Source organism: Camelina sativa, chromosome 6 (genome assembly GCF_000633955.1).
Source record: "Camelina sativa cultivar DH55 chromosome 6, Cs, whole genome shotgun sequence".
In the NCBI taxonomy this organism is placed as follows: domain Eukaryota; kingdom Viridiplantae; phylum Streptophyta; class Magnoliopsida; order Brassicales; family Brassicaceae; genus Camelina; species Camelina sativa.
In genome coordinates, this window is record NC_025690.1 from 21028747 (window position 1) to 21043857 (window position 15111).

The window sequence follows — 15111 nt, forward strand, 5'->3', positions numbered from 1 at the left end:
TTCCATCAAATTTATTAGTTCTCCCTTTGTGGTTATAACTGGGATCGTCAAACATCAAAAAAAAGACTTGAATGCCCTATATAGTTGAGGAAGAGCCATCAAGTCATGAACTCTTGTGCGTATAATCTGTAGTAGTGTTGTTTTTAACTCATTGCAAATTCTTCTTTTGATGTACAGAGAGTTCTTGGGGATGGTTTATTGGTGATGCGGAAGATTGAGAACGTGGCTATCGGACCTAATAACCGGCCTAAGCTTGCGGTTTTAATTACTGAGTGTGGGGAGATGTGAAATGTTTCAACCCTCCACCGAAAAGGCCAAAACACTCCTTAAAGAACCTTTCCGCTGAAGAAGGAATGTAGTGAGAGCCTATTAGTTGTCAGCTTACGCATTGTGACAGAAGCTAGCTATGATTTGTATTTTAGCAAAACAATTTGTTAGATTCTCTTTCTATTTAGTGCCAAACTATAAACCTTTCCTGAAAGAAACCAAATTGCTCAAATCTGAGCTAGCAAATGAGTTGATTCAACAAAGTGAGGCTAACTAAGAAGTGCATCATACTAAAACCAACCCAAAGACAAAATTAAAGTACATCTGGCTCTCTCACAGGAGAACCTTAAAACTGCAAGCAAATGTAACCGCGGAAGCATTATTCGGCATTTTAACGTCAAAGTAGAATAAAAATTGAAGCGAGAATTGACAAAATTGGTCGGGAACCGAATCTAACAGGACAGTGACGAGAAGCATAAACCCTATAAAATCACCAAATTCGATATTCAAATTGCGTTACGGAAACGAACCAATGAACCATCGGAAACTCAAATCAATTGAGAGGTTTTGTGGTTGGGTTAGAAAATATACTACATGTTTTAAAGGGTCAAATGGTCATTTACTATTTTCGAATATTAGACAAAACAAAAAAAGAGAGACCTATGTTGCATGGAAACTTTTGATTTTTGAACCTTGGTTGATTTTTATAATTCGTTCAGTTACATTTGTGGTTTTACGAAAACGTTTCGTGATCTTTGTGTGCTCTTTTGTGTATGAGCAGATGTAAATATCACACAAGAGGGAGAGGAAGCATTTGAGTTTCTGAATCCCTAGGAACTAATTCTTGCTCTCGTAAAATAGTAACTTTAGACCATCTGCACTAGAGAAACTCATCTAACTTGCTCAAAATTAAATTAATTTTGAAGCTCTTTTTAGAGTTTTTTCTTCTTATCTTATTGATTGATTATTCACTTAAAGATTCTCTTTTTTTAAAATTCTTAGTACTAAACAAAGCAGATAGAGCTTTGGATATGCTTCCCGGGGAGGAATCTTTGCAGCACGTTACTCTACACAGTCTCTACTACATCTGGTTCAGCGGTTCTTAGGTCATCCTCAATGAAAAGTTTTAAGAGGGGTTGTTGTTGAAAAAAAGCAAAAAAATAAATCAGATAAATAAAAAAAGTATAAGAGAGCCTCTTATTTAGTAGACTCGTTTATGTCTTTATAGAATAAGAGACCATACAGTGTCAAAAATAGAAAAAGAAGCATTTTTTTTTTCTTTCGGATCGACATTTTTTCCTTTCATCTTTCTGTCTCTCTCTTTCTCTCTCGATCGAAGTCGAAAATTCACAAAGGAAGGAGATTGAGTATGCAATCAATGGAGATTGGGTCGGAGGAGATCCGATGCAAAGTTTGTGATTAAATCTGCGGATGGGCAATCGCAGGGAAATGAATCGACTCCGAGATTGAACTTTTTTTTTTTTTTGAGGAGTGATCTCAAAGGCTTCTTAGGCCCAAAGACTAATCTCCTGGGGCCGGAGGAAACCATGTTAAAATTCGAACCCCCGTGACCAATGCTACTTGAACCCTGGTGGCGGGACTTTTCTCCCTTTACCACTGGACCAAAGCGACTTGGTTTAGATTGAACTTGGTTTAGATTGAACTTTTCTAACATCCGTGTCCGTATATGCCAATACATCAAACACAATTGAAGCCATCTTTGATGTATTGGCATATACAGTGGTACAGGATCTGTAGGAATTGAAGCCATCAGTCGAGGATGTTTCAAATGTTCTACAACTAAACTTGGAACACACTGGGTTTGTTGATGCTTCGGTTATACACACTGCTCGAGTCGAAAATTTCTTGGAACGTGCAGATAAAATAGTAGGCATGTCTTGTTTTAAGATGAACAGTTTTCAGTTTCATAACTTGTTATTACTTGCAAGCTTCAGCTTTCTTTTGTGTTTGTTAAGATTATTCTTTACTATCAGGCAAGGATGGAGCAAACTTCAGCTTTCTTTTCATATTCTACTTTTAATTTTTAATTTTTTTAAAATAATTTAAAATTAAGAGACTCAAAATTAAAACCCACAATTGGAGGACACAATTTTAATTAGAATTCCCAAAATTCTTATCCTATTAAAAGTACAAAATATATTAATTAAAAATTTAAGAGCTCCAAAAATATAATCCCCATTGTGGATGACCTTAATAACATCTTGGACAGTGGGATCAGCTGTAGGGATGCTATGGTTAGTCATCTCCCTTTATTTCTCTTTCTCTTAGTACTCGTTCTGTTTCTTTTAGTTGTCATTCTAGCCTAAAAAAATTTGACTAATAGAAAAATTAGAAAAATATTAAAGAAAATATATAATTGTTTTTTAAATCTGTGTGAAAAAACCTTTAAAAAAAAAACCTATATTTGCAAGGTAATTATGCCATGACCAATAGACTTGGATCACAGACATGTGCTATTGGCCAATAGTCCCCAAAGTCGCTATACAGCACCATTAGCGTTACCATTTGGATGCAAGCAAAATCTCTTATTTTTACGAAGAAATCATTTTGATTTTGTTATGGTCTTATGGAATGGAAGAAAAATTGATGGATGGTTTATGATGATGAAAATGAACTTGATTGGTTTATATAGGGGTATTGTCTTTAGGTTTAGAAAATTTGGTAAATCTTTTCGTAAACAATTAATATTTTCTATTATAAAAACTATTTTGTATAATATTCACTATAAATGTGGATTTTGTTAACGATTGAAAAATAGTTAGTTACCATAATTGTCATATTTTGATTAATCTCCATAAATGTCAAAATGTTATTGCAATTTTGCCATTTTGGTTTGATTTAATTGAAAAATCGACATTTAGAAGGTAATGTATTATAGTTTCCTTTGTTCAAATTAACTAGGTATTAGTCCACACAAATTGCATAATGGTTTTTATTATATTTTTGAATATTTTTAAAAATAATATTTTTTTTTCCTGGTAACAAAATAATCAAATAATAGATTTTTTTGCTTAAGATTGTATTATAGTAAAATTGTATCAAACAAAATTATCAAAAAAATTAGTAACTATATATAAAAATATCATGTATAAATATTCCTCATTTCAAAGTTTAAAGAAATATAAATAAAAGATATATATATATATATATATATATATTATAACTAAAAATATAGCTAATAAAAATAAAAAATATGAAAATTTAACCAAAGACATTTTATCTTCAAAGATAAACAAATTAGTGGGAGAATGAAATTTATATTAATTATTGGGTAGGAGTTACATTTGAGTTAAATTCAGAATTATATATGACAATAAATGTGAGTTAATTAGAAATAATTTTTTTATTTGTTTTTTTTATAAAATAAATACCAAGTGGTCCAATGAAATTTTAAACTTACACATGATTTGTTTTTTTTTTGATATAAAGTCATACAAATTCAAATTCATATTATTTTGTAAGTGACAAACTAAATTAGTTTTCGTATAACATAATATCAACTTCAATCTAAATATTTTTAAAATTTTCCTAGGAAAACTTCTATCTTTTTGGTTTCTTTTCTAAATTTTCACTCATCAATTTAATTCTAGTGCTAGATTTCATACTAATTGTTTCGAAGGTTTAATTAGATGGTATATTTTAAAAATTATATTCTTTTTCTAGAAATTACTCCATTTAAATTTGAGTGCTAGAAGAGAACAGAAAATTAGACATGGATATCTCAACCTCATTATTTTAGAAATTTAATATGAAAAGTAAGTATTTAAGCATAAATATATCGAGGAACCAACCCCAAAACTCTTCTCCGACGCCGGTGTAGCTCTTGCTCACCGGCGTCGGGATCTCGTTACTTCCGCTCTCGTTACTTCCGCCCTCCTTTCTACTAACGCTCCTTTTGTTTCTTTGTTTTTTTCCCCGATTAATTTTCTTGTTTGGTTACAAAACCAAGGCGCAGGAGGCTTCCGGTGAACCCCTTCGTCCTTTCTCTGAATACTTCAACCGGCAGAAAGGATCCACAAACAACCAACATGCATAATTTCAGATCTGGATGCCCGCTTTCCCCTGGAAAAGCTTATTCTGAAGCACCGAGTTCAGCAGACGAGATCCTCTTTGGGCAATCTGCTTCATCCCACTCGGTGGAGATGGTGACGGCACACGGCGTTTCCTTCTACGGGCGAAGCGTCCATCCTCCCATTCACGGAGTGTGTTTGTGGTCCCATGTCCCAGGCATTTACCCTTCCCCCGGCTTGCTTCTGCTGAAGCCTTGTCCACCAGAGATGTTCCCTATCTTGCACATCTATACACCATCTCCGGTCAACCGCCGCCGCATGCTCAATCCAGCTAGGTCAACCACCAAGGAAAGCGACTTCCTTCTGGTGGGCCTTGTATCTTTTGACGGCCCAGTAACATTTCAACAAACCAAGGCCATGACTAAAAAATCCAGGTTAAATTTTCATGAACCTTTGCTCAGGCCTGGCTCATCGCTCCCTCGTTTGGATTGTAAGGGCAGAAGCTGCTTACATTACATCTCGACAGTTATGAGTTGGGTCCGTGAAGATCTTTTTCAACCCCTGGTTCAAAGCTTTTCCCCGACGATTACTCTTCATTCAAGCTATAGGCTTTTTGGAAAATTGCTTCTGGTATCAGCCCAAGCTTATGGGATGAGGAAGGACGGCATTATGACCCCGCCTCCACGGAGCGGTGGTTACCGACACCTCCTTAATCCCCTGCTTCTATATCCCGCGTTCAATGAGCGTTACCGCATTCAATCTATCTTTATCCGGGAAGAAACATATACCTTGGTGGCCCCAATTCTAACTTTATTCAGTTCCAGGTACGAGTATTTAAATCTCTTGTTGACATCAATCTATATCCAATGGTGTGATCAAGATTACGAACTCTGTGATTGCCATGTGAGTAGTAATTCATCATTGTTGCTTTGGTGGCACATATCCTGTAGAATCCTGGTAATAGTAACCCTTTTGGACCCGATCTTTGAACCCTTTTGCTTGAATTTCTATGGTTATTGGATCCTGATTCCAAGTCGTCCGAGTTATGGTTATGACTCTGGTTTGTCCAAGGTCACTTCACACCATCCGGCAGTTATACCAAGGATCCTCAAGCAACAGAGCATCCCAAACCTTGCTCGAATCCTTGTTAAGCTGATTCTTTTGGGTCAAGAAAAGAGAAAAGGGTCTCTCTCTCTCTCTCTCTCTCTCTGGGTTTAATAACTGAAAAAAACAATATGCAATCTGGCGGCGATTTCACCAACGGCTTCCACGGCGACCATCACCGTGAGCTTGAATGGGAAGAGAAGCAACTCGGTGGTGGTGGTCTCAGCTCTTCTTTTGGCCGAGCCAAGAGACGTATTAGTCGCGGCGGACCTCGTGACCTTAGTGACGGCGGAGCCAATGTGTCTAGGGTTTCTAACCAGCTTGCCGAGCAGAAATCACTGGAGACTTCGGAATCTTCTCCTTCTCCTTGTACTGACTTCGACGTTGCCTATTTCCATTCCTATGCTCACGTTGGGATTCACGAAGAGATGATCAAGGTTCTCTCTTTCGCCTTCCCCTTTTGTGCTTTAACCTTACTTCGTGTAGACCTTCTCAAACCGGTGAGAAGTTGCAGTCTTGACCCCTCCACTAACGCCAACATGTCTAATGACTATGGCTATCTCTCATCCACTGATTTTTCATGGAAGAGTCTATCGACAACCTTGATCTCACATGTACCAAGCTCCCTCCAAGATCTTGGCTCAAAGCTCTCAAGACCTTATTGCCGATTAATCCTATCTTTATTGTATTGCATTGGTGTTGTGGCATTGGGGAATGTCCCTCCATCTTTTTTCCAATTCCATGCTTGTATGAACCTTACTTCTTTTGAGTAAATGAATGCAAGTGTTGTGACAAAAAAAAGATATTTCAACCTCATTACCTTGTGGGGTGAATATAGTAGAAGAATATTTAAAAATTATTACTTATAAGATGATAATCTAAAATAGACAATTGAGATAAACCTTTTAAAACATCAAAAACAATGTAATATATATATATATATATACCTTACAAACTCCAAAAATATAATTTAAAATTAAGCTTTTACAATGATATTTTAACCCATACAAAACAACAACAACAACAAAAAACACAAAACAAAACAAAACAAAAAGATTTGAGGTGTAGTAAAAGAGGATGAGAGAATGAATGAATGAGAGAATAAGATAATGCCTATTTATAGGAATTGAAGTGATGCATAATTATATTTAAAAAAATAGGAGTTACATTTCTAAGTTATTATGTGTTTTAGTTATATTCTTTTCTATATTTTACTCCATTTAAATTTGAGTGTTAGAAGAGAATATAGAATTAGACATGGATATAGTAAAAGACCTTGTGGGGGGGGGGGGGAGAATATAGTAAATGATTATAAAAAATGATTACTTACAAGATGATAATCTGAAATAGACAATGAAGATAAACCTTTTAAGATATCAAAAACTATGGAGATAAACCTTTTAAAACACCAAAAACTGTGTATTAACAACAACAACAACAAAATTTGAGATATAGTTGAAGATGATGAGAGAATGAGAGAATGAAAGAATGAGAGAATGAGTATTTATAGGAATAGAAGTGATGTAAAATTCTAATTTATTATGTGTTTTAATACAATTAAGTGGAGAAATATAGATAGGAGTTACAATTCTAATTTATTATGTGTTTTAATACAATTGAGGAGAGAAATATAGTTAATGCATAATTTCTATAATTTCAGTTTTATATTAAAATGTGAGTTAAATGTCATGATTAAATATTTTTATTTGTGGATTAAAATAAATAATTTTTTTAACTGCATTGTCAAGTGGACCAATAAGGAGAGAGTGAAACTTTACTTTTTATGTATACTAGGTATTAGTCCACGCAATGTGTGGTTGCATGCATAATAGTTTTTATTATATTTCTGAATATTTATAAAAACAAAATTTTTTTCTTTTTTCTATTAACAATAATAACATAATCAAATAATAGATTTTAAGATTGTATTCTAGTAAAATTGTATCAAACAAAATTATCAATAAAATTAGTAACTATGTGTAAAAGTATTATGTGTAAATATTCCTCATTTCAAAGTTTAAATAAATATAAATAGAAGCTATATATATATATATACAAATAAATATAGCTAACAAAAATTTATAATAGTGGGTAGAAGTTACATTTGAGTTAAATGTAGAATTACACATGACATTAAATGTGAGTTAATTAGAAATAAATTTTTAATTTGTTTTGTTTTTTTCCTATAAAAGGAATACCAAGTGGCCCAATAAAATTTTAAACTTACACATGATTTGTTTTTTGTTGATATAAACTCATACATAAAAATTCAGATTCATAGGTTGTAAGTGACAAACTAAATTAGTTTTCTTATAACATCATATGAACTTCAATATAAAGATTTTTTAAAATCCTAAGAAAACTTCTATCTTTTTGGGTTTTTTTTTTTTTTTTAATTTTCACTCATCAATTTATATTCTAGTGCTAGATTTCATACTAATAGTTTCATCTTTAGAGGGTTTAATTAGATGGTATTTTTTTAAAAATTATATTATTTTTGTATATTATACTCCAGTTAAATTTGAGTGCTATAAGATAGTAGAGAATTAGGCATAGATCTTTTCAACCACATGACCTTGTAGGATGAATATAGTAGAAGAACATTAATAATGATCACTTATAACATGATAATCTAAAATATACAATGGAGATAAACTTTTTAAAACATCTAAAATAATGTAATATATATATATATATATATATCTGACAAACTCCAAAAATATAGAATTAAGCTTTTACAATGATATTTGAATTGATTTCTTAAACACATACAACAACAACAACAACAACAAACACACACAAAAAAAAGATTTGAGATATAGTTGAAGAAGATGAGAGAATGAAAGAATTATGTGATGGTTATAACCAAAATTTATTATGGTCATCAAAATTTTATTATACATATTAGAATACATATGTATTTTAAATCAAAATAATATAAGAAAACAAAGAAGAAAAGAAGAAGTACATAAAACAAAGAAACAATAAAATTCAAAACAATGTAAAATATATAGTAAATAAAAAATATAATCAAACTCTCAATTGGGGTTTCAACCTATGCAAGAACATTATAAAAAACAAAGAAAATATTTAGGATTTGGGATATGGTGGAGGAGGATGTGAGAAATGTTATTTATAGAATAAAAAATGATGGAAGTTACATTTCTAAAATAATTAAATAAGAAAAGTTACAATTATAATTAATAGTGTGTTTAAATGAAAATGAATGGAGGAGCAAAAGTCAATTCACAATTTATGTAATTTCAGTTACAATTTAGTAGTAAGAATGAATTTAAAGTATGCATTAATGTATATAACTAAATGTGTTGTTTAATTAAAAATAAATATTAAATTTTTTAAAATTAAATTTAAATAGACCAATAAGGAGAGAGTGAGACATTACTTTTATATATATGATGATTTTGTTGATATATATTTGGAAAACATGTATTTATGACTTTGGTGTGATTTAATTACAAAATTTACCTCAAAGTTTTGTTATTTATTCAAATTGTCAAGGGATTAATTATGCAATATCTTATAAAACAAAGGTTATTTTGCCAAATCATATATATAAAAGTAAGGTTTTGGTCTCTCCTTATTGGTTGATTTTCATTTAATATTTTCTAATTTTTTAATTAATTTTTATTTGATTTCTAATTGTTAAATTGCTTTAAATAATATTTAAGACCTAATTAACACAATACATTTAACTCACACATTAAAATAAAATTATGACTGAAAATAAAATAAATTATGCATTAATCTATATTCAACCATTCAATTTTATTCAAACACAATAAATTTTTATTGTAACTCCATAATTCTAAATGTAACTTCTATCAATTCTTATCATATAAATAAACATTCTCTCATTCTCTAATATTGGCATTCTTTTACTTTCTCATTTTCACATTTTCTCATTCTCTTCTACTTCTCTCATTCACTTCCATAATACCTCAAATCATTTTTCATTTTTTTTATTTCAATTTCTTATTTTTGTTGTATGGGTTTCAAAAAAAACAAATAAAATTTCATTGTAAATTTTTAATGCTAAATTTTAATTTTATAGACTACATGATATGTATTATATTGTTCTTATTTTTAAAGATTTATCTCTATTATCTATTTGGATTATCATTTTATATGTAATCATTCTCTCCTCCTCTCCCACCAATATCAAATGTTGTTATATCTCATGTGTGTTGTAAGAGTTTGATTCTATATTTTAATTTAGAAATTATTATACATATTTAACATTGTTTTCAATTTTTATTTTATTTATATAAAAATAAAATATTTCTTTTATATTTCTTGCCTTTCTAATCTATTCATAGTTATTTTTTAAATTTCCATAGTTAAATTTAAATTCACATATGTTGGATTTAACAAAAAAATCAAGTTTATTTGAGAATTAGATGTTCTTATTCCTTTTAAATGATCAATGTATAACATATTATACTTTTGAATCAAATTATGGACTCACCAACACTCACTTTTAAATTAAATGGGTTTTAAATTTAGGAGTTTGAAAAGTATTAAAGTTTGTTTGTAACTTCCATAATAATATCATAGTAGTGTTCTCAATGAATTTAATTTAATATAATAGAACATGTTAAAAATGTATAAATATGCACTTAATTACACTTTTGTAACTCCCAAATAGTTAACTTTGATACATCGATTTCTGTATTATTATCTATTAAAAGAAAGACACGTATCTTACTATAACACTTATGACCTCATATTTCAAATCTCACATAAATTTATAAATTCTACAATATCATTATTTTTCCATGATTTAACCAATGATATCTTAACTTAATAAAAGTTTCAGTTTATTTTAATAGGATATACATGTAATATATAATATATAGTTTAGTTATTTTTTCCTATATGAAACATTATCATTTCATATAAATCAAAGTCCAGACACAATTAAAGACTTTAAGATAATGACCTAATAAAGTAGTTGCTGTTTGTTTATTTTATTTTTCTGGAAAATGTATTAGTCTAATAATCTATTGTTAGACTCATTTAGTTATATATGTATGAGATACTGCAAACCTATGGTTTATTATTTTAATTTTTCTTAATATAAACATTTTAAATATCTTTAAGCTATCACCATAATTAAATACATAAAAAATGCATAACTACACCACAAAATAAATTTTATGAAAATATATATCACAATGATTTTGAAATATGCTACAACTACAAAAATATATGGCATTTGGCATGTAAGATACAATATGACTTAATTACACTAAATATATTATCATCCAAAGAAACTTTGATTTTTATTTTTATTTTAGTTAAATTCATATTAAGTAGTCTTTAAATTTTGATGTACACCGAAAAACAAAATAATAATAACATATTAATTTATAATATTTTTTCAAAATAGAATAACGATTATGTAAAAACTCACGTACAACGTGAATTAACATCTAGTCATATATATGAAAAAAGGCCAACTATCTCCATAAAATGAACACATCAGCAAAGGAGAGTGTGCCACATGTTAAATATTTAATTAGATTATGTAAGAGACCGTGTTTAATGATTTTGTTTTTCAGTTTCGTAACCCCCTCTTCATCTTCATTTCTATGGTTTAATGACAAGTTTTGTTTCTTGCGTATGTTAAAGATGAAAATTAATGTACAAGTGAATTTTAAGGGTCAACCGATTGCAAAGGTCTTTAGTCTCACTTACAATCTCCTCTCAACATATCTGATATATCTCATATTCGATTTCTTTTTGAAAGTGTTGTGTCGTTCAATCAATTGTCGCAAAAAGATTTACAGCCGCTCCATACAATTTTGATGATATGAGATTTGACAAATCTTCTTTATCACTTCCAACTCTCTTTTTCCCTATTTCTCTCCTTATGCCCAAATCCAACAATGGAGACGGCCGCAAAATAGTATTTAGATAAAAATCATTGAAAAAATTGGAAATAAAGGATGTTTTTTCCAAAAAAATGTCCATATATACTTTTATTTTTTAGGTTTGGTGAAATAGGTTTTATAATAATAGAAACTCAGTTTATCCCTACATTTTGAAACAAAAATAAATACGAAAATACAATAAATATATAATTAACAATTTTTTTTTAAAAAACAAAGTGATAGAAACCTCTAATCGATTTAGAGGTTTATACACCCCAAAGAATGAAAACTTTTTACACTTAGCTTTCACTTTTACCAAATCGTAAACAAGAGAAAGTGACATCGACGGCAGTTTTGACGGACGGTGAATTACCGCCGCTTGTTCTTCCGATTAATCGACATCAGTGAATTAATTTTTTAATCCTTTTCTCATCTGGGTGAAGTTTCGTCCTTGAATTTGTGCCTTTCCTGATTTGGTTTCATCTTCTTAATGCGATTCATGATTTGAATTTGTGTTAAACTTTATTTTATACAAAAATTGTGAATATATTTTATATATTAAAATAATTTTTGATATTTTTTAAATTAATTTTTAAACAATCTCATCATATAGTCTTAACAATTTACATTTAACCTTTGTGTCAACTTCCTGTTCCAAAGGCAACTTTACTATAAAAATCATAACTCAATTTATTATATAACTCATTACATTTAAACTTATATATCGCTTACAAGTGTTTAATTCGGAAGATTTTCTAAAATGTTTGTTTATATTGTTAAATTTGTTTATATATTTTATACTTAAAATGGTATTATTCTTCCGAATGAACTGGTTAATAATAATAATAGTGGGAATGATTAAGATAAATTTTCTGTAGATATTATGGTTTATGTTCAAAATTCCTTGTTATGATTAATAATACACTTAAAATAATCGATTGAATCCGTAAATCTCGATTATCAATAATCAAGTGAACCCATAATTCCAGACTATACAAAATAATACGCTTAAATTATTAATGTTTTAATTTTATAACCAACTAATGATCTATATATTTATTATATAGTCTACCAAAGAAAGAAGCCATGTACTTACGAAATAGTATAGTAGGGATTAACTCACAATTATCTTAAAACAACAACCAAATTATACTCAGAACTTAAAAACCAAGGGACTTTTTGGAGTGACACACAACAAAAGTTACAAGTACCTTCATGTTATTTGTAAAAAATAATAGAAAAATAAATTAGATCCAAAGGATCTTCATCCCCCATGGACCTTGGTTGTGAAAATTTGTTATACAGTATATTGTTTTGTTAAATATATACACACACATATATATTTTTCTAAAATATTATAATTGAAGAAAAAACTTTGATAAATCAAGCTTAGGGCGACCAATATATATACAAGAAACAAGAAAAAAACTAGCAAGAGCCGTAAGCTCAAATAATAGTTAAGAAGAGAGACAAAGACACAACAACAACAACCAAAAAAGCTCGTCTTCTTATTATTATTAAAAGGAAACGTAAACACACTTGGAGCAATTTCACTTCTTCTCTCCCCGTAGCGCTTTTCTCAGGTTTCTCCGCTCTCTTCTTCTTTTGGGGATGCTCACAATTTGGATTCCCTATTGGTCTAATATTCTTCTCACAGATCGATCCAATGCCCTTTTTAGATTCCACTGCTTTTTTAATTGATTTCTCTCTTACAAAATAGACCAATTTCATCTCTATACCCGATCTTCATCGCTTTTTCAATTTTTGTGTGATTTGGTATTAGAATTTTGATATTTGACTCCTCTGGGTAGTGTTTAAATTTGGTATCTTTGGGGGTTTACATGAAATTGCGGGGGAAAAATCAGATTTTTTTTTTTAATAGACTTGAATTACTCAGTCAGTAGTTGATTCTGGTAAGTAACATAATACGATTTTGGATGTTTCAGGTTCATATTGCTCACTGAATTTGAATATTTTACTGCGGCTCTATCTCTCTCTCTTCAAAGAAGGAACGATGGTGTCGGCGAACAGAGAAATGGCTGTTTACTGTTTCGACACTTTGGTCTCTCACTACAACAACGAAGAGACTCCACCACCTGCCTTTGAAGAGGCCAATCAGTACGTTTTTTTTTTAATTGTGTTCTGCCATGCAAGTTTGAATCTTTCTCAAAGTTTGCTTCTCTTTGTCTTAAAATTGGATAGAGAGTTCTCATGTCAAACGACTTCTTCTACGGAAATCTTGATTAGACTGTAGAATCGTCTGGCTTGATCCTTGTGAAACATCACTTAAGAGTCTGTGAAACTGTGATGAGGATATTAATTTCACAATCACAATGTTTATTCAATATTCAGAGCTATAGTGAGTAAACATCACATGCGTTATCCGAGTGATGCTAGAAACTAACTACTTGTCTTTCTTTTTTTTCTTTTTTTGGCAAAACTAACTACTTGTCTTATGTGTTGAAATTATTTATATTCTGAAACGCAGAATCCATTCTTGCTGATTGTCCTGTATTTTTTTTTGTCTCTAGTCCATTGTTTGTTACCTGGAAGAAAATTGTGAATGGTGGGGAGCCTCGATTGCGTGGATGTATTGGTACACTGGAAGCACGCCGCTTGATCAGTGGCTTCAAGGATTATGCCTTGACCAGGTAACTTACCGCTCTCCCTCTAGGATTCTTTTCTTCGTTTCTTCTATTATACATCTGTTTCTTCCTTTTCAAAGATCTTCCTTTTCTTCACGTGAGTTCTCCCTCAACTTTTCTATGCTTATGTCTTCCTAAGTCTTATGTATTATCTATTAACAACTTTGTTGAGTGTTGACTTTCTTTTCCTGACTCATTTTGCTTCTCTTTTTGCTCATTTTGCTTCTTCTGTTATAAACATAGATCGTACTTTTTATTGCTTGTTGCTTAGATGGGACACCAATGGTGTAAGATAGACTATCGATTGATAAACATAAAGTGATACACATGTACTATGTTTGCAAACCAGTTCTTTGTATAGTTAACCAAACATAGACGAATATGGTATTTTCCCTATTATCAGTTTATCACGGCCTAGATGATTTCGTACCAAGTATCAGGTTTTCAGCTGTAGTATCTGAGTTTAGCGTGTAATTTATCTTTTTCGTTGCAACATAATTCTGGTGCATCCTGATTAATTTATCTTCATATGTTTTATCTTTCTTCAAAGTGTATATGGTGAGCTTGAACTGCAATTGAAATACAGTTAGAGCAAATCAGGCTCCAACTTCCTGTAAAGTAACTGAGTAACTTTGTTCTGTAAATTTTGCATTCGAAACTACAAATGAAGCACATATATGTAGGTGAAATTCCTATAGCAGATCTGCCTTTTGTTTCATGTTGTTGGTTGTAAATGCTTGTGGTATCTTTCTTTTTAGGCTGAAAAGACACTAATTGTTTTAGATAATATTGCAGTGCCTTGAGAGACCGCAGGTTCCCACCTATACAGGCCAAAGAATTGCCATTTCTGCAATGTACAGTGTCTGTCCTGACTGATTATGAGGATGCAGAAGATTACCTTGATTGGGAGGTATTCTCGTCACTCTTCTTTTACGATATGTCAATCTTGTGAAGAGTATCAACATGTATTTGAAAAGTTGTGTATATTAAGCATATAGTTACCAATAAGGAGTGCATAGCATTTAACCACACATCCAGTAAACCTTCTGATTTCCTTCTTCTCATATTACTTTCCACTCAGTGAAACTGCTCTGCTATGTTTACATTCAATGACACTTTTAATATGGAAGCAGCAAGTAGATTTAGTTTGTCGAATTCTTCTTGTATGTG

General features: G+C 30.8%; 1 protein-coding gene and 1 pseudogene across 1 annotated transcript in view; both read left to right on the forward strand.

The window, feature by feature from the left end:
• Positions 1-513, forward strand: part of LOC104792683 (peptidyl-prolyl cis-trans isomerase CYP22) — a 3210-nt gene extending 2697 nt beyond the window's left edge. The window contains exon 6 of the mRNA XM_010518889.1: positions 178-513. Coding sequence (XP_010517191.1) covers positions 178-288 — 111 coding nt within the window. The 3' untranslated portion in view covers positions 289-513. The remainder of the gene's footprint in view (positions 1-177) is intronic.
• LOC104792684 overlaps positions 12759-15111 on the forward strand; it is a 4064-nt pseudogene continuing 1711 nt past the window's right edge.